This window comes from Zonotrichia leucophrys, chromosome 2 (assembly GCF_028769735.1).
Source record: "Zonotrichia leucophrys gambelii isolate GWCS_2022_RI chromosome 2, RI_Zleu_2.0, whole genome shotgun sequence".
NCBI lineage: Eukaryota > Metazoa > Chordata > Aves > Passeriformes > Passerellidae > Zonotrichia > Zonotrichia leucophrys.
This window is the reverse complement of record NC_088171.1, coordinates 81,765,933-81,787,812: the sequence shown is the minus strand read 5'-3', so window position 1 is coordinate 81,787,812 and position 21,880 is coordinate 81,765,933. Positions and strand designations below refer to the sequence as shown.

The 21,880-nt window shown below is 35.8% G+C and overlaps 1 protein-coding gene across 3 annotated transcripts in view; it reads right to left on the bottom strand.

The window, feature by feature from the left end:
- Positions 1–21,880, bottom strand: part of SEMA5A (semaphorin 5A) — a 314,290-nt gene that overhangs the window by 137,730 nt on the left and 154,680 nt on the right. For all 3 annotated transcript variants that reach the window (XM_064705520.1, XM_064705522.1, XM_064705521.1), the window contains one exon: positions 5,614–5,676. In XM_064705520.1, the coding sequence (XP_064561590.1) occupies positions 5,614–5,676 (63 nt within the window). The remainder of the gene's footprint in view (positions 1–5,613; positions 5,677–21,880) is intronic.

Here is a 21,880-nt window from a genome sequence, read left to right as displayed (position 1 = left end):
GATAGATGCTGACTTAAATAATACAGTACTGTCTCAGGAGATCAAATGTTGACTTCAAAGACAGATTAGGCCAAGACAGGAAGTTGTGAGGAAAACAGGGGCAAGAACAGGTTTTATAGTAAGACTAGTAAAAATAAAATTCTTGAGATGTTCTGATGTGGATTTATTACCACTAATTTCATAATTTACCCTGCTTTAATAGAAGTGTCTAATTTCCTGTAAGTTCAAAGTTTCCCAAAAAATTACATTGCCACAATACAAAGATGCTCAGCCTGAGGAATAATTTGACATGTTTTTTACCCCATTAAGATGGATGAAGGTTTTGTGATGTTCATCTCTCATTTCAGGAGCTAGAAATCAACAGCAATGTCTACTGTTAATTCAAACAGAAAGCTTTGTCCTGCAATACTAAAAATCTCCCAGAACTGTAGGAGAAGAAATTTAAACACTTCTCTTGAAAAAAATCAATGTCTGTATCCAATAAAATGATCAACAATATGTTTGGAGAAAATAAAGTTTCCTGGAAACTTACATTTGAATGCTCTCTAGCATTCACCACAAGATAGTCTCATAAAAAGTCTGAAAAAAACCTTGTGAAAATACAGTTATGCAATTCTAGCCGATATTAAGTGAAATCATGTAAGTAAATCCATACAAAAGTAATAGCATAGAAGTCCCATTATCTGGCCTACAGTTTTATTAAATGGATTGCTTGTTTATCTTGAAAATAGACTCTCATCCTGGAAGACAACAAATATAATCCTAAATAAATTGAACAGGCACAAAATAGACTGCAAAAGAAGATGAGGAAAATACTTTAAAGGTCTCTGAGAAAACTTTTACAATCTATCTTCTATACCTTTCCTCATAAAAGTCAAGTTAAAAATAAACTCAAAAAAAAAAAATCCTGTAAAATCTCAGGGAAGAAACTACCTCTTGGAAAAAATACCTTTTTGAACACACATTAGCATTAGTTTCTTGTGAAAAAGTAGCTTTTAAATGAGCTACTTTTCTCTTTGAGCCCTTATGGGCAAGGGACAAATATCTCAGAAGTAAGAGTTAATTCGTATTGGGTAAAAAAAATATGAAGTTTTTATATTGAACTTTATAAAACTGGCATCTTAATATTCTTTAAACCACAATGAAGCTAATACACAACCATATAACTGAGTTGGGCAATGCAACAAGCTATTAAAAACTAGTTATTTCACAGCTTGGCAGTGTTGGTAGTTTTGGCACTTTTCTTATCAGACTGCTTTAACTCCATCACTAAAAAAACACACCAAAAATTAGAAGGTAAATTTTTGGGGGATTGTTTTTTGGTTTTTTCATTCGAAGGCCGCTCAAAGAGGTTCACAGAATATAAAACAGTAATTTATTCATTGCTCTATTTCCATTCTGCCCTTTGCAACAAGGCATGGAATGCACGTGTAGGAAAAATAAGTGGGTTCTGACATTACAACCCATCCAACCTCTCCTCTTCATGTTCCAGATCTCCCTGAAATAGTGTCATTTCCAAATTACTTGCACACTGATCACCCACTCATTTTGTTCAAAAATAATGCTAATTTCTTAAACTCTGACATTCTTGGGAATCACAAGATTCTTTCTTTAATGTTCCCAAGCCCTGTGCCAACTAGACAACAATCCATACTGCAACCAGGCAAATAAGACATCTCATATGGAATTCTTTTTTGGGATCACAGTGTAAAATACATCTTTTTATATCGGAATTACATCTTTTTTAAATTGGCTACTTTACTAATTTGAAAAAAAAATCCACATTAATGCAAAAGAAAAAGTTAAAAAATTGGTTGTGAATAAAACTATCATCACCCAAAAACATACTGAAAAAGGACTTCACCATTTAGTAATTTGAATTGTTCAGAGATATTTTTCTAGCTCTGAAGTCAAGCTTGGCTGTAGTGGTTCACTTCTGACCGATGCAAAAATGAGATGCATGTTGTAAAAGTGGAAAAGAACTTCAAAACAAAGGACATTTTAGGTCAGGGGTGGTGTTAGGTTTGGTAGCCATCTTTTATGTAGTCTTATTCTCCAGTTCATCTCAACCTCTCTGTCATATACTTTCCTATTTGCCTATAAAAATATATCTGAAATAAAGAAATACATTTAGAAAGTACTTTCTACTTTTGTATCGGTATATTGGAAACAAAACATGACTATTAGAAACAATTCAGCAGCCAAGCAAGCTGCTTGTAGTTACTTAAGAGCACCCTGACAATCCCAGGTCAATCTGACTGCAAGATAACTATCCTCTCACAGCAATATTTATTATATAGGTTAACATTTTATACATACTTGCATTTAATTTTTAAATACTTTTATTGAAAGTTCACATACTTACACACCCAGCCATTAGGATCTTGAATAAGCAAGAGATGGGACCTAATTTCAATTAGCATTATTATTTTTAACCTCTCATTGGTTTGGCCTTCTCAAGAAGTGCATTTATATTTTTTCTTTCTGACATTCCCTACCACAAGTGACAGTATGAATAGGCAAATTTATTCTCCTAATCTTGTCTGGTGTTTTAGATTCCTACATGCTAATGCATGCTGGCCACAAGGACATAAGTTTGCATGGCTCACTCTTGGAGCCACTAGCTATTTTAGGCAAAAGCCTAAATTGGTAGATAAATGTCTGAAGTCTGAATAACAAACATCAGCCTTCAAAAGTCAAGTGCGCATTACATTGTCAAATGTGACAGATGTCCCTGTATATTTTCCCCTTCAGCTCTTTTCCCTCCTTGGCTTCTAAAGCATAAACCTCAGAACAACTGATAACAGCCACAGGCAAAAATTCCATGCAGCTTCTTTCTCAAGAACAAAAAAGGACTGTGTTTCACTGACCATTATCTCAAAACTGCTTGAGTTGCTTCAGGGTTCAAAGCCACCTTCTGGTTTCAGGGCATTCACTCCATCAGTTAAAGCGACTTTCAAGCCATGAGTTCAGGTTTTGCCACCTGAACTTACTGCCTTCGAGCTGCTCTGTGGTTAGCAGAGCTTCTACAGAAATAAGGATCTCAATGAATGACCTACCCACAGCCATCCCAGCAATCCTCATCTCTCCTTTGCCACAGTCTGGGCTGGCCTGAACATTTTGACTCCAGTCCTTCCTGTGTCTTCCTACAGTTACATGTGTCTGCCTTGAAATCTGAATTCACCTGAGAAATGTTACAGAAATGTAACCCCCAGCAACTCTGCAATCTGGGCTGCATTTACTTATACAACAGGCAAGCAATCAAGTTTTCTTGATAACAGTAACTGGAATTGTGCTTGCAGAGATTTCCTATGAAGAGGGACAATGCAGGACTGGAATGAATTCCTCCTGATCTGGAAATTCCCAGTTTTTCCAAGGGAAGGCTCTGTGTGCATCTCCTTCTACGGAGAGTATAGTGACCTTGCTTTAGTCTTGGAAATAAAGCAATAAAAGACAAACATAATTTGGCTATCTTTTCTCTGGTCATAAATTTATCGTTCATTTTAACCTTGACCACATCAGTGAAATCAGAAGAGGCATGAAATTTCAAAAAGACAGTTGAAGTTCCAGCTAGGTAGGTTTTCTCAGACAGTATCTCTGCATTCTCCAGCAACTCCCATATGATGCTTTCAGGCCACAAAGTTTATGCATCAAAAAAAAAAAAAAAAAAAAAAAAAAAAACCAAAAAAACCCAACAACAACAACACCAAAACAATAAAAAAAAAAAAGAAAAAAGAGGAAAAAAACCAAACCCAAACAAACAAACAAACAAACAAAAAAACCAAAACCAAAACAAAACAAAAAAAAAAAAACCAACTCAACTGATAACAATAACAAGTATTTACTCCCAGGATTTCTTTTGATTGTAATGAAGCATAAAGACTAAAGCCCTCTTCTAGATTGTGAATGAGGAACATGGCTATGGGTACAAATGAAATCCTTAGACAAATAATAACAATACCAAGAAACAATCACAGAGGTCATTATTTGAATCTCATATATACCATTTTACAGTGAGAGCTTAACTTCCAATCATCCCCTCTTCAAAAGGGTATGAAGACCATAAATGAAACTGCATGCACTAAGGGCTATTTGCTATTTTCAAACGTATATCACCAGTGTTGTACATTCCCCCTAACAAAATTATTTAGTAGCAACAGATGCTTTACACTGTTGAATAGAATGTACAGTAACAGTGTTGTCAACATATTCCAAAGTACACGCCTATAGCCTCAAATTTTAATTACTTCCATCCATCAAGTTAGATCACAGTCACTGCACTATATGACTTTCAGACAAGTTGAATCCTATGCTCACAGCCTTAAACTTGGAAAATCACTGTGAAACAAAGCCATATATATTTGTTTAGTTACACACAGCATTCCTACCAGAATAGTTTCCACTGTATATTCCCCTTGATCAATGCATTGTGACATTCTCTATTGTCACATGAGCATATTCCATTAATTCCAAGTTTTGTCATATGAAAGCTAAGGATAAAGGCTTGAGAGATATATTACATATTTAAGCATAAATTTTCTAGGGAAAAATAACAACCTTGAAAATTAAACATTTCCTTAAAATGCGAGGTTCCAAAAGTCCTTTCTTTTTTATACCTCTCAGTGTAACATGGCCCTGCTTCAGAAGTGAGTCTATTCTTCCTCAGAAGTTTATCTCAGAAGTACAATCATACACTGCAATTTTATTTCCTAGCACTTAGCAAAAAGGGAGCTGGAAATTCACTGTTTAATGGGAGAAATGTAAAAGTCAGTGATTAGCTAACTATGCAGCTAACTATGCAGAAGAGATTCCTCTTCTACTAGTTGATAGAGCTATTGGAATATGTTTTTGAAGCTTGGGATTTTTTGAGTTTTGCACAACAATAATGTATGCTACTCATTCTACTGAGTAAAAGGTTTTTTTATCACTTTTGATGTGTTCTCCCTTTATGTTATAGTTGAATTAACTTTAATCACTAAACAGTATAAAAATTAAAAACATAGATTGCATGCAATTCTAATTGCTTTTATAATTAATTTGATAACCAGCTTCAGGTTGGCACATCCAAAGCTTCCATCTTAGCATTACATTTTCCTGTACTGAATAACAGAAATTGTAGTTGGCCAGATAAAGAATTGGTTTTAAGTACAAAAATATATCAAGTTCAATGTCTAAGAAGTTAGTGCACTTAATATTATTTTCTTCATAGTACCAGTAGATAGGAAATAAAAAAGTTAATAAAATTGCATCTTAAACATAGGGATATAAACTGAGAATTTTACAAAGTAATTACACAGTTATTCAGGATTTACAGCACAGACAATGAAGTGAGAATAGAGTTCACTACATATGACATGCATATGTTTAACCTTGGTGTCAAAACAGTAAATTGTTGGAAGCTAAAGTTCATGGCCATTTCAGACAGGAATCATGTGACTCTATCTCTCAGTCTTCTTTATTTCTTTGCTCATGCATCAGTGGCAGACTTTTCTCCTATGTCTCTCTTCAGAAAGGGAGACAGCAAAAATGCATAAGGTAGGGATTTATACACTGAATTACATCTGCTATTAACATAATATTTTTATTAAAGCAGACCAGCTGTCTCGTGCTTACCTTTGATTTGCCTTTACTGTAACAGGCTCTTTTAGTAGCTTCATCACATTGCCACTCCACTGCCTGCAAGCAAAAAGAATTTGTTAGAAATGCAAGGTAACTCAGAAATGTAAGCCTCTGAGCTCTCACAGCCCATGTTTGTGTTATGTGCTTCAGAGATACTGGTGATTAGCTATGGATGATCCCATCCATAAATGCCTCTTAAGAGTTTTCTCCCTAGAAATGTAGCTTTGTTGTTGAAGTTTTTCATTATTTTAATCCAAAAGGAAGCTGGCCAACATTATGATTCACTGTACCAATCACTACAGCAGAAATAACCATAGTTACATTAATACTATTTAGCCTTTTTTTTTGTTGTTGTTATTGTGAGTTTTATGAGGGTAAGTAGACAGAGGAACACGCAGAAAAGCTGAACCTCTTTCTCCAACAGAGCTGGCCTGCATCACCGCAGCATCTGAAGTCAGCTCTGCTGAGAAACCTTGCTCAATGGGAAAGTGTGCCCTACTGCACTTTTTGAGATATTTATCTCAAACATCAAATGGAGAATTCAGTCACTAAAGGTATGACTGCAGCCCTAATCAGAAGCACTAAAACATCCATTCAGAGAAAGAAGCCATGGGCAGAGACATACAAGACAACAGTGAAACAGTGCACTGCCGAGCAGAAGCAATTTATCCTCATTTTTTGAGCTGTCTCACTGCTTCAAGAGATTTATGCCAGGACTGTAAAGCCTAGTCTGCATTACTACAGTTTCACTGTATGAGTTAATTCCAGTTATTTCCATATCTAACATTCAGCAGCTATGACTTACAAACTTTGCTGCAGTGGAGCAGGTTGCATGCTTGGTGTTAATGTGCCAATACATGTACATATTTGAATGCCTGTGTAGTCAAAGCGCATTTTAAATCAGGCTGCATTCTTTCACCTTAATGGTGTACATCCATATGTTCCTTAGATAAAAATGCCACAATGCACATTTTATCAAGAAGAATTGAGGTTTCTGAAGCAACCACTGCTGCCTAATTACTGAAACCACAGCCTTTTCATTTTTATTTACAAGGAAATAATGAAAGACCATTTATCCAGATTTAATATAGAAAATATTTTTTACCTGTCTTTTAATGCTGTATTAATAGCAAGTGGACTTTCTATTTATTTAATAATAGGGCAAAAGCCTGTTTAAAATAAGGGGGAAAATGCCTTCAGAGTATTTGTGTTTTAACAAGCCCAAGAATGAGTGTTTTTCACTTAAAGAAAAAAAAAAAACTACTTGTGAAAACTAATGTAATTACTTCTCTTCCTCCATCGTAAATCTTCCTATTTACAGCATTTGCTTTTGCACTGCTAAATGAGTATGGTGTACAGGGGAATATATTGAAAACTTCTGGAAGAATCCACTTGTGAATGACCCTAGAATTTATAACAAACTGTATCCAGCAGCATGAAAGAAATCTCATACTGTGTTAGATAAAGAAGCAATAATGACCAAACTCTTTTGACTCAGTAAAGTAAAAAGCAATTCACATCTGTAATAGAGATTGTAGGATGACCAACTGAATTCCTAATCAATCCATTAGGACACACTGAACATCCATGTTATAAGGCACAAGTGCTGAATATGTTATCTCTGAACAACACAAAAAATTTCAAATGCCTGGAGAAACACAAGAGTTAGTTACCAGGAGGTCAGAGTAGAAAGAGAGCGAAATATGGGTACTTAAAAGGAAGGTTTGAAGGAAAGTTCTTGCAAAACTGAACTGAGAAAAACATGTCAGGCACAAACTGAAGGAAAAAGATTGCATTAAATACAAAATGTTTATCATGAATCAATTTTCAGTGACAAAATACCCAGCTTTCAATTGGCTCTAAGTCCACAGTAAAAGTAATTTGAAGGAGAAATATGTGAAATATTAAAACATTATGTAATATTTCTGGACATCATAATTAACAGCACATACAAGAACCCAAACAGAAGAAACTGCTACAACTAGATATAAATATATTTGCTTGTAAGTTAACCAAATGGCCAACTCTCTGGGAAAGCCCTAGTCATGAAAACACCTCTAAAAAGGAACAATACTATGTGGACAAGAAATAAATGCAGACACACTGGTGACAAAGCAAAGTGCCCTCTTTGAAACCAAGTGTACTCATAGTCCTACAGCCTTGGTTCCACTGCTAGAGGAGATAATAATAGAGGAGGCTACAAATGAAATACAGAACAAAGGCATCTGAAGAGAGCTGAGTAGTTCAATCTCTTGTACTTTGGTCCCTAAGGCTCCCACATAGTTCAGTAACACAGTCAAGCATTTCTACATAGAGCTTGCTTTCTTTTTACCTTCTAATCTTTAGGAAATTCTGGAAAGTTTCCCACAAAATGGAAATTTAGATATTCAACACAGTGTAATGCTTCTATACAGGAGGAAGACAGGTAGAAAACTCTTTAAGATAAACGTCATTTCAATGTGGGAAAAAAAAATGAGAAAAATGTGTCCTGAATCTTCAGCACACAAAGAAAAAACAAAATATCCTGAAAGAATAATAACAACCTGAGTTTTGCCATTAGAAGATTACAACTTGAAAATTGTCATTCTGAATGATCAGATCAGATGGACACATATGGATTGCATAATTCTAGAAAGCAAGTGCAAAACCATGTTTACAGATATTACGGTTACCCACTGCTTCCCTTAAATTGACATATTCTCCTGCTTAATACTGATTGATGAGATTTCCATGAAATTCAGAGGAGGTGTGCAGATATGACATGCAAGCCATGTTGGATTTGTGATTCACTACAAAGATCTACACAGCTAAGCTTTATCCTATTAGGATACTTTTTTTTTCTCTATTTTTCTTAATAAGAGCCTTCAATTTTCACATTCAGATTACAACCTACAGTATTCAGTGTGCTGGTTTTAATTAATGTTATAATTCTACTTAAGCTGGCAACAAAGTTCATTGAACCAAATTACAGACACTCAGGTTTGTTCTCTCTGGGGAAAGAGTAAACAGGGATTTCAAAGTCAGTGTCAGAGAAAATAGGGACAGGTGATACACAGCTACTACTACACGTTTCTACAAAGAACACAGCTCCAGAGGTTAAAAAGGAGGGTTAAGGTGGCACACCAGTCTTTTTCTGATAACAAGCTGTCAATATTTACAATGACATTGCTTTTATAAATCCTATGATCAATATGGTCTTTCAAGCACCTCTATAAATATAATGACTTGACTTAGTGTGCTCCTAATTTTCCAATCTCCTTCATAAATACATTCTCTTATGCATAAATAAACCTTAATTATGTAATGTAGTGAGATTTTTAACGGAGTTAAAGTCAAAGTGAGAAACTCTAAAGACTGAAAGATAAAACTTGAACTTAACCCAGTGTACTCTGATGAGGTTGTCACAGCTCACTTTTGAACATATATTGTTTTCTTAGGTTAAAAAAAATGCATGAACCACAAAGGACCATACAGATTTGACCTAAAATCAGACTGAATAAAACCAAGGCTTTGGTGCACACTCTAAGCTTGAACTCCAGTTTCAAACTGATGGCAGGCAGCTTTCTGAAAAACCTCAGTTGTAAATAACTGTGCAAGTGCTTTAAACATTGATGTTTGTAAAGAACTTCAAAACTTCAGATGAAATCTCTCCTGGCATTTTCAAGGGGCAGTAGGAGGAGAGAAATTCCAGCCAGCAAAGAAAGAAAATTCCCACTCGAGAATATGCAATGAAGCTATTATCTTCAAAATGAATAAAAATGTGCATTCAACAGCCATATATATGTTAAAAATTACATTCTTGAAATTAATAATATTCTTTGGAACAACAGATATATTTTAGTAACTTCTCTGGATGAACAGTAAGAGTCTTGCTTAGAAGTTAAACTATTTTATCTTCAGCAAGTTAAACTAAATAATTGCAAAGACATTAACTCCAACAAAAACTGACAGGCAATCTTTAATTTAAACTGATTTATCCAAATACCTTTGAAGAATATTAAAAGAGGAACATGGAAAGTGTAGAAACAGTAAATAAAGTTGATAGAAGTAACTGTCAAGGGATTCCCTTACATGCCCAACATGCAGCAACAAAGGAAGTCCCCAGGCAAGACATCTGGAGGTCCCTTCCAACCTAAATTACCACATAATTTTCCAGAAAAACACAAAATATAACAGGAAAAAAAAATCAGAGCCCTACATACTTAACTTTAACATGGCCCCTTTCTATAATTCTAACTTTAATTAGTAAACGTAGACAGGAAATTTGAGATTTGAACACAGTCAATAAAGAACTGGCCAATTAGAATTATTTCAGTGAAAGATGTATTAGTTTTACCAAAAGAGCAACAAAAAAAGTGTGGCTTTCACCTACAGTGAAATCTGCACATAACTGAGTATAACCAGACCTCCTGGGAGAATTGTGTTCCTGTAGCTACACAGATATTCAAAACATATACAGGTAGACAGTATGCCTTCATATATATATTTATATAAGAACTTGGAAATGTAGAAACAGAATGTACTATTACATTTCATAGAGAAAGAAGTTAATTAGTCAAGAACCAAGAAATGAACAGAACAGTATTCCAGACAGATGGTCCAGCACTTCTTAGGCAGATGGCTCTGCTAATTAGATACTGGCAAAAATAACATTAAAGGAGATGGTTTAATTACACAATGCCAAAAACTAACAAGTACATGATATTTCTTTTTTTTTTTTTCTTTTTTTACTATCTGCTTGCTTTCATCTCTTGTATCATGTATTTAAACAATACTCTGGGGATGTGGGGTATAATGGCAATAACCACAATAATATATGTCAACAAACGTGAGCAATATCGCCTTACTGTTCACATCAAGTCCAGCCATGGAATGAATGGCTTCAAAATGTTTTGACTTGTTTGGCAAGGGTGTCTTACAGCCCGCCTAATTAGCTCTGGATGCTGGATTCCAAAAGCTGAATTTAAAGAGGCCATAAAGAAAGTGTCAGGATCGTAAACCCAAAGCAAGAATGTAGCCACAGAGCAGTACACCAGCAAGACATTAGCAGCAAATTAGCAGCCCCAGAGTTAGTGGTGGTTTTGATGGTTACCAGGAGTTTAAAGGCATGCTTTTGTATAATGACATCCTTGCTTCCAGCAAATATGTAAAGCCACTTAGGGAAGATTTATACCTGTCTCTACTTCACAGGAACCCTTTTCCTTGCTTTCCACAGAGTCATGACCCCTCATCCTCGCAGCCATTACTGCTGGAGCTGCCTATCTTGCCAATAGGCTTCTGACAAATATCTTTGAACCTATCATTCTCTAAATTAAAAACAAGAGCAAATTATTAGAAAGGCGCTTCCTTTTAATATAGCTTCGCCTTCTGGATCACAAGAAAAGAGGAAAAGCTGGTTTTTGAGGATTTAAGGCGTCCTGGTTAGGCTTTCACATGAATTGATAGGCCAGCAGCTCATACAAGAAGTCCAGCACCATATGGACAACTTTACTAATTGGCTGCAGTCACTGCATTATTTTGCCTCCAAGTTTGTTTTTTTTTTGCCACATGTAACAGCCAATTTTCCCGGGAATAACATCATGTGTGTTTTCATTTGTTTAGAATCAGCTTTTACTGTTCATCTACAGTTAAAAAATTACAGTTTCTTATAAAGTAAGCACTGTGAAATGTATGGAAATAAACATAAAATCATGCTTGAATTTTCCAGGCTTTGGAATTTAGTTAGAACTGAGATCCCCTGATAGATATATAATTCTGTACTTAAACCAAGTAATATCTAAAGCTTTATATGGCTTCAAGGAGCTGATGTCAACTTAATTTTATTCCAAATATACTAGCCTGAAGTATGTTAAAAAATGAGAAGTACATACCCTGCCAATTCATGAAGCAGCCAAAATTTTAATAATCTGATTTACTGATTATGCAAATAAACAGTTGTTGGAAAAATTCAGAGCTAATATGATGAAAGAAAAAAATTAACCATATTCAAGAAGAATTCAGAGTTACTAAGACTTTCACGGACCCTCAGTGTTGGGCCACTCCACTGTACTGAATGACACAGGACTCTGCCCAAGGCTGAACTACCACAAACGCCAGCTACCCATCCACCTGTGTATTGCCCTCTTTGTCTTCTGCAAGGATTTCTAAATGTGACAAAATATTCACTCTCTTTGCATTTAACAGACACAGTTTTAGAGAGGAAAATGAAGTTCCAAACCTAGAAGCTAGCAACTCAAAACTTGAGTATGTTTGAAACTAGGGTTTTCCCAGAGAGCTATTAAAAAACCCAAAACTGTTGCCCTGTGACTTTCAAAGTTTTTATTGTTCCAATCTGGCATTTTGAGGCTTTTACAGTTTTTATGGACATTTAAAAATTGAATGCAGGATTGTGCTGAAGGGGTAAAACAACAAAATGTTCTTGCACTACCAAACTTGGCAGCCATTCAGCAGGTAGGAATGAGATTTCACAACACATCTTTAATGCACATTCTGAAATTATACTACATATAGTAAATTTAATGTTTCGAAAAAATTACATATGAATCCTTTAAGATTTAACATCTGTGTTACCACATTGAGTTTTGGGGGTTTTTTTTGCAAATAAGATTGATTTGAGTAGGCTCCAAGACCTTTTGAAAGCAACATTTTGAGTTTTGTTAGTTTTTTTACTGATAGTGTTTTAAATTTTTAGGTCTCAATGTGTCAGGATTCTCTTTATTCCAATGAAATGAAAGGAATTTTAATATAATTTCATACTTCTCAAGCCCCTAATGTTATCAACAAAGTCAGTGGTGACAAGAGTCCTCTGGTACTGGAGTGCCACAAAATGTTGGTTTGGACCTTCAGCACAGGCAAGCAGAAGTTTGTGGTTTTTTCCCGCACACCTGCTCATTGGTAATAAGTTTCATGAAAATTTAAAGGAAGAGAGAGCACTGGAATGTGGGCAATCCTGCCCCATGCCCACTTGCAGATCAAGACAGCCATGCTGATGCAGGGTGCCCAGCAATCACCATCCCGCAACTTTCAGCCACAGGCAGGCAAGGAAGCCATGGCATTTCAGAGTGTTTCCTGCAAATCAAAAACCTTCCTGAAATAACCTCTGAAAGACACGGCCAAAGTACTATTTCTTTCCCCTGGGATGTCAAAGATAGCTGCATTACAGCTTCCAGGCATGAGCTGAAAAAACCTCAGATGAACCTAAGAGATATACTGAAGGATGAAATTTATTAACACCTTCTAAGTGATACTGAATAACTGATGAATAACTGAGACTACAAAAAAAAAAGTATTTCTGTATGTTTGCATGTAATTTTGTACATAATGTCACATTAGGAAGAGAAGAACAACTTCATCACAATTTCCACTTGTTGTTTTGACTTGTTTATTTAAATAGCTTTGTCACTAGGCTTTAGGGATGGCAAGCTTGAGTCTGTCAATAGTAATGCCTATCTATAGTTCTGTAGAATATTACTATGCTTTACAACAACTGTTACTTACAATAATAAAAATATTTTAAAGTTAACTTAAAAATGGTATCTCACAAGGCAGCAAAGAGACAAAATCTGTTGAACGAACTTCAAAATACATATTTTTTCCATTAAATATGAAAAAAAATCAGATAAGAAGATTTTAGATAGATGAAAGCACAGAGAAAATAGAATGCTATTGACACAAGAAATGTAAGAGCCACCACCTTATGTAGATGGTCCAGTGAAAAGCTAGTGAAAAAAATACATGTTTTAACAGCAAAGAGACACAAATTCTATATCCTTTTGGTTAAGTTAATTACCCACATATGTGATTGTGAAAATCAAGACTAAGCTTTCTTTTCCAAGGATAACACATAAATATATAAGACATTTAGAAAGTGGACTGAGCATAATTGAACACAGTAAGGAAAAAAACAAGAAAAATTCCAAAGACTTGTCAACACAGTTGATGACAGCACAATTGACAGTTCACCAAGGGAAAGATGGATACAGGAAATTTCAATTTTTGTTATGTTTACTTTAAAATAATTTGCTTTAATTTGAAAAATGCTAAAATAACATAAGAAACCAAATAGCAAGAATATGGAGAAGAATAATAAGTAGAGAGGCACATAAGTGAGTGTCATCAAGTTATAGGTAATATCATGAGCTGTGGAGTTGGACAAAAGAACCCCAGCAGGCTGAGAAAAATTCTCATTAGACATAAAATGCAAAAGATGCTTATTAAAATCAGAAATCTTGAACCTATAGCTAACAGGAAACTCATTGGAGTGTAACTGCACTGCTAAATTATACAGAAATCAAGGGTGAGAGAGACAAACAGGAGCCTCAGGACTAAGGAGGAGATCTGCTCAGAATATGAAAATGTCTTCATGGAAACATTGTGTACTCCAAGTGCAATGGAAGGAGCAGTGGGAACCAGGGGGCCCGGAATCCAACTCTAAATCAGAACTTCATCCTGAAGATGTGAGATTACAGTGAGGCTATGAAAAAGCCTGAATATCTATGTGCCCTTCTCTCTCTCTTGTTTTCAGACAAGTGAACAGTCTGGAGCAATGTCAATGGCACACAGAACTTTGCACCTCTGGGTTATATGCTGAACATCATTCAAGTTATTAATTAGCAGAGGTCAGTGACATCTAGCAACCTCATAGCAGTGACATTAAATGGGTGGGTGATTTCCATCCAATTTTTAAAAGACAAACATTCAGATCCAAATTGGCCACTTTTGCAGGGACAATGGAACAGCTGCTTAAAGGGAACACACACCCCTGTTACATATAAAGGTGTTTATTTCATTCAGCATTGATTAGGAGTCTTAGGAAAGCAGTCACTAAAACAATTGTCATATATTAATAATTCATCTGCAACTTTCCCCCTCCTATTTCCCTCCCTGCTGACCTTGTAGACTTGTAGGAAACTACACAACTTTTAGATTCAGATCCTTTCAAGTGCTGAGAAAAGTATCTCCTAAATTTCAGTGACACACAGAAATTTTAGTAATATCTCAAGCAGAAGGTCGAAAAATTTATTTCTGAAACAGCTGTGTAATGTTCTACTCCTGTAGCCTATTTTCCATATTTCTTGATTTAGAAACTCTTTGATTGCTGCATTAGAACAACAATATTGTACTTTGGTATTTTTCTTCCTATGTTGCTGAAAGCTCAGTGGAAGTAACTATAAAAACATGATAAATAAAACTCATTCAACAGAATGCCCAATGCAACTGGTAATGAGGCACTTCTATGCAGCCTTGGGGCTCTTATTTCCTTTTGCAGATATCATCAGCCTTCCCCTTTCAAATTACACCTTATTAACAACTGGTCCCCTGATGGGTATGTTATAGCTCTTATCTCTTTAACAGTGGTTTATATTGGAAGCTAGTTTATAATTATAAACAGAAAGTTACAAAATCTATTACTAGGAATTATTTCATAAAAATTCTCCTGTGCTTTTTCTGCTGAAAATCTTTTGAAGTCAGTGCAACAAATCCCAGAGCTTTTACTAGAGCAAAGCACTCCAAAATCAAAGCAAGTTTTGTCTAAGAAGAACAGAAGAAAGGCGAGAAATTGTAAACATTCCTAATAGCCACTACAGAAAAGGGGCAGCCACACAGTAGTTTAGAATAGGAAATCCCCTTAGCATATGTCTGAAACACTGAAAAACTTAAGAATTAGAGCAAAGTCCACTCATTTTAGCTTTTACTGTGAATTGTGAAATGGGTTTGAAACTCAGATCAGGCTGTTCTGAGAGCACCACTAAAAAACTGCAAAGTCAAAAAATTCAAATAAGCAAAATTAATTTTCTACTTTAAGTTCAAGGCATATAAAAATGAATATATCTCAGTATTCTTGTGGGGAAAAAAATAAAAGACAATCTTTATTTCTGCTAAAAAAACCCAAGAAAAACCAACTGACCAAAAAACCCAACAACCAAAGTAAAAAGTAAAACAAAACTAATTTTAAAACGCAAACAAATGCCCCCTCCTAACAACAGCAACAACAAAAAAACTCAACACAACAACAACCTACAAACAAAACAAAAAGAACCCAGCTCAAAACCAAAACAACAAAAACCTTGCTTACTCTATACAGCAAGTAAAGCCTGAGCAGAGACATCCTTTTGGACTGGATGTTATCTCTGACTTGAGAACCTACACAGCCCCTTCCTCAAGTGCAATAGAAAATTCACATCAGCAACATAAGACTAAGACTAAGACTGGATAAAAACAAAGCATTCATTCCTACCCGTGTTCCTAGAAATAGCACAGTTTTTGGCTACATTAGCCCCAGACTACCATTATTCTGTGTTAAATGTGGTGCTTTGAATTTGGGCATGTTCAATATTAATCTGTCAGTTTCTGGAAAAAGCAGAGGGAAGACAGGACAGAAACTGGAATGTGTGTACATTTAGCAAGCATGCCAGACTGTAGGCAGCTTGGCTGGCTGCCAGATGCCCACCCAGCCTCTCTCTCATGAATTCATTTTATTGACAATTAAGAATAGAGTCTGATGGTCAGAAACAGACATAGCTAAAACACTTTCCCACCACGACTACAACCAGCTTTTCACAGGAACAAATTCATCCCTTCAATCTGGACTCTGCCTCCTCCTCACCAGCAGCGCAGGGATTTAGGGAATGGGGAGCCATTACCTGTCACTCTGCCCTCCCAACAATTTTTCCTACTCCGTACAATCATAGCTAAAGACTCTTTTTTCTTTAAGCCAAAATGATTTCAAAAGTTGCAGTTCTGTTAGAAAACACTTCCCATTAGTCCCAAAAAATCTATACTACAGTGAGATGTGGCAAATAAATTTCAATGTGAATTGAGTGCAGGCAAGGACCAGCCACTCCACTGAGAAACAGAAGAAACAAAACACCCTAAAAATTTGAATGCCATATAATTCCAAACTGAAATTATTATATGGTTGTGTACATTACAGAAATACCTTACATACATGTATATATAAAAATTATGTAATTTTAAAATTAAATTATTACATATATGTTTGCCCATTTTTGCTTCCATTTTGCACTTTTTTGATAATAGTTTGCATGCTGTCTTCAAATCACCTAAAATCCAATGTGAATACCTAAATTCACAATGCTCTCCATTTGTCAGAAATCAGATTGAGGGGGAAAAAAATGTTCTCACATACACTTTAGCTCTTAAAAGTATTGATTCTGATGGACACTTTATCCCTTCTTCCGGTTTTAATCACTTTTCCAAAAACATATGCCTGTTCCTATTCTTACACAACAGATTGGATCAGAGTGAAAATGGAGAACATCTATTAACACACATCATATTTTTATGACTAATCAATACACCTTTAGTAAAATAATCTGCTTCTTTCTCTTTGTGGTACTTTCCAACTTTCTGAAACCTCCTCCATTCAGACTGAAATCTTTCTCTGCTAGGGAGGGAAATATGAGAAAATAATTTTTTTAGTGAAAACAGAATACTGAGAAATATTTTTTTTCAATTGCTTTATTTGCAAAAAAATTCTCTTCCTGAATTCCACACACACAATCACAAAGTGATTGGGGTGAAAATAAGATAACATAATTGGCAGCTTTTTGAGAAGTTGTATTCTGTGCACGACTGTTAAAAACTTCTGATTTTACAAAGTTATTAGACAGAGTAGCACAACAGAATAAAAAATTTGAATGTACCTGAGCTGGATCTTGGGTTTTTTTGCTCATTTTTCTGGGACAATTAAATGACATTTCAATAATTTTGTAGGGAAAGCTGATGTCCTCAGGCAAGAAAATTGAATTGTTCAAAATAAATTCCTCTGCACATTAGAAAAAAAAATGCCTTTGGCAAAAATATTAAACATTCCCTAAAATATAAGCTGCTAGAACTAGTAACAGCAGTAACAGTAAAACCAGTAATAGCAATCTTGAAGCACATGAGTCAATAATACCAGAAAAAAGGTGTACCACAAAATGAGATGGCTGCATGCTCATTGTAGAGCAGCAAATGCCCCCCTTACAGTTGAAACTAAACACAGCTCCATTACAGAATATGAAAGCAACTAAACTAAAAGTAAAAGCAAAATAAAAGCTATCATGGAAAAAAAGGAAGTGCAAGAGGAAGACAAATGAATTTCTTTGCTAGTTTTTATCTTCTCTTACTCCACTGTCACAAACCCACTGGCAGCAAAGTGCTGCATTGAATTAATGGCAGTTGGGAATTAATCTTTTACTCATACACTAAATTCCTTCCTTCTGCACATATCCGTGAACTCCTCTATAGTGGAACTAACTCACCAAATTTTTTATTTAAATTAGCACATTTTACCTAGCCAGTCCATAACACCACAAAGGCTTCGTAATATGCACAGGAACAACTTCTAGTATACAGTAATCCTAGCATAAAAAGCCACAAATTTTTCTCAAAAAATGGAGTAATGCATTTGCAATAAATGTCTTTAATCTCAATCTAAATACAAAATCATGTTTGATGTTGTGCTAGCTGAAAGTTATCTTCTAACACACATTATTTTTCCAGAATAGATGTAGCTTGTCATGTCTTAGTGTCAAAAGGATGCCAATTTTCCAAATGTGATAAGCCAAGCAGGAATCTCAATCATTTGGCACTTGTTCTTGGTTTAATGAAGAGAGATTGGTATCTTAAGAATCCTGGGTGGGGGGGAGGGTGGTTAATGCAGATGTAATGTAAGGCAGAGAACAGATAATTCTGATTTGTTAACAGCCTGAACATACTTAAAATGCATGCTTGGAAATCCCTCCCACTGTTGCCACCACAATAACATCTTTTATCAAAGTTTTGTCTATTTTAGGAGGTCAGCTCTCCACAAATGCTAGTCTGATCCAAATCCAGACTGCAACATGCACTTGTATAAATCAAAACAACACAGAGCAAACCAAAAATATCAACAGGTTTACTTCTTTCTGCACACAAAGGGCAAATCTATTTTGCTGCACGGGGAGTACAGAGGGAATTTCTTTTGCATCTTAGCAAAAGAAGTTAACACAATTTTTAATTTCTTTTCTCACATTTCAGGTCTCACGCATGGCCCTCTATCTAAACACCACAAGTGGAAGAAGAGTGGATGAAGAAAGGGCACTAGCTAATCTTAGTGGCAGTCAGAGTAAATATGCTCTGTTTGGGCAAAGTATCTCATTACCGCACATGAGTATGTGCCCTAGTGAGCAGACAGAACATATATCCTTTGGTCTTTCCTGAAAGAGAAAATTACATGCTGCAGTTGGGTTTACTCTAAACACCCACAAAGGGACAGGGAGAGCACTAAACTGATGAAGAATTAAATAAAGTTATATAGGAATGTGTTGAGATGACCTCCAGGAACACTCCAATACAGTGCTATGCCCAAGAAAGATCATCCAGTGATATTGTAGCAGGTGAGTGAAGGAGAGGAAAATGATCTAATGTTGGGTTCTCTCTACTTACACTAACGTGTATGGGAGCAAATATGCCAACAAAAATGAAGTAGAGATTTGATCACCATGTGTTTCACAAAAGAAGCTGAGACATGTTTAGAGGGATCCATGCTATACATCTTCGAAGTTAATTATTGAAAGAAGATAAGGGTAGAAGCAGAAAGATAAAATGGGAAATGTCTCTCCAGTGGTCTGCTAGGAAGGGACCTGGGTGTATAGAGGGGCATCCTCTCCAGAGCAGAAGGTAGTTTCCCTAAAGCCATAGTGTAAGGAGTACTATGAGTCCAGAGAGTACAGTAGGCATGGCAGACTTCAGCTACCCTTATAAAATCTGGAAGCCATAAAACTATAGCCTGGCAGCAAGAGTAAATTTTCAAACACAAATCAAGGTTTTCATGAAGCAACTTAACATAAGGCTGAAGAGGGAAAAAGCAGCTCTGAACTCTGTTCTGAGTAGCATGCAGGAATAGCACTGTAACACCAACCAATATGTACTTGGATACTACAGCATGTTTGCTTCATGGAAGGGAACTTCAGGAGGAAGCGCTATGACAAGAAAGAGTTAGGTCAGGCAGCTGAGAGTTAAAATTTTTGCTGGCTGCATTTAAGGAGACCTAGCTGGAGACACATAAACACTACCTTGCAAAAATTAAAAAAGAAAAAACAAACAAACCTGAGGCAAAGGGCAACTTGGAACGGATTAACAGGACAGAAGTAGTTAACAAAGGAAGTAAGCATCTTTCTAAAAACTAAAGCAGTGTCAAAATAAAGAAAACAAAGCACTGAAGAATAATTTTAAAAAGTCATACGTATTACGAGTAAGTCCTTCAAACACATTAAAAGCAGGAATCTTGACAGTTCAAAGAAGCAATACGAGATCAAAGAAGTGATTAAGATAAAGCCACACCAAAAAACCCCCATATTTCTCCCCCTGCCCAAGTTCAACATGGCAGAGCTCAAAGAAGTTCTCATCCCAGAATACGCAGGCTGCTAATGAAGAACTCTCCTCATCATAGTGTTGTTACAAGAGGTCATAGAATACAGACAAAATGAAAAGCAACACATTTTCAGCTTGGTTAGTTGTTCAAGAATATTAAAGCAATTCAGAGAGGAAAGTGCTGAAGTGTTAAACAGTGTATGACCTTCAACTTACAAATGCTTTGGTACTTGAGGTCTGGAAAACAGCAAATTAATACTAAAATTATTAAAATTGTTTCTAAAATGGGCTCCAGGAAGATCCAAGAAACCACCAGTGCTGATGTCTCTATCAAGCAAATTATCAAAAATTGTATCATAATTAATAAAGAGGGAACAAAGATGTAAGGTCTGGTGTGTGAATTCAGCCACCCTGACTGCTGGGTGTAAACTATCCAGAGCAATATCCCTGAGCCTACTGACAGAGCCTGTGGAAGCAAAGCACTACTAAATGTAGAGGAAGAGCAGAGTTAGGAGACATCTAAACTGAATATAACTAAACTAACTGTACAAATCCATGAGACCAGAGCAGCACTTTAGTGCACTGAAGGAGTGGACTGAAGACACAGCAAAATCTTTCTCTAGCAATTTTTCAAGGAAACAACCAGCATGGATCAGACAAGGACACATCACCTCTTACTAACATGATTGCCTTCTTTGATGAGAACAGTGCTCACTGTTTTACCTTACCTTTGGCAATATCTTTGCCAGTATTTCCTGTAGTATCCTCAGAGTCCGCCATTTAGATACTGACTGGATTAACAGATGACAACAAAAGTGAAAATGTGTCTAAATCACAAGGCATAAAGGGTTGTATTCAGTAGCACAGAATCCAACTGGTCACCAGTGATCAGTCAATTGAAGACTGACATTTGGGCCAATATCATTTAATGGCTTTATTAATAACCCAGGCAATGGGACTGAGTACACAGTCAGCAGCTACATAAATTACAGAATAGTCAGAGAATATGGGAGATCAAAATTCTGGAGAGCGCAAAATGCTGTTTTTTCAGAGGCACCTCAACAGACCAGGGAATTATGCTGACAAGAGCCACAATAAGCACAATAAAGGCCAAGTCTTCCATCTAGAATGAAATAAAATCCTAAGAAAATTAATAGAAAAAACAGATATGGATATGGACAAAGTATGATCAAAGGATATCCAGAAGTTACATTCTGCTTGGATTTGAAATGTATATTGGACAAGTTCTCTCACTAAAGGACCTTTAAGAATTTCTTAAAGAAAATCAGGGCATGAGGGAAGGTTCTTAAGATAAAGAGGTTAAGAAGTTAGAGAGTAGGTATATGGTCAACTTTCAGGGGGGAGGATGTGAGTAGTTGAGATACATAGTAATCTACTTTAGAACTCATAAATGCTGAACATATCCTTAGGTGATGCGAAAAGGGGAATGAACAGTTATGTGACAATCCTGGCTAAAGTCTCCAAGTTACTGACATTAGCAAAGAACTGACTGCCCAGAGTTCTAGGAAACCCTTATATATCTGAATGGCTAGTTTTCTATATTGAATTTAATTTGCAATTTTAATAAAACACCAGGAAAAAAATATCTCAGATACATTATTTATTTTCATGTATTCATTGATAAGCTCTGAACTGAAAATTACTATTCAAAAATAAGATCTTGAGTTACAATAAAAAAAAAACAACCAATTAATAACAAGAAGTACAGAACATCCTTGTACCATAGAACAAATCCATTTACTCCCTTGTTTTGAACACTTTTTTGCATTTCAGTCCCAACCCATAATATTAAATTTGAAAGTAAAACTAGGAAAGATGCATAGAAAGGGGACAAAAGACTTTCAGGTTTTTAGGCTAGGAAAAAAGGCATCGAGGAGAGAGA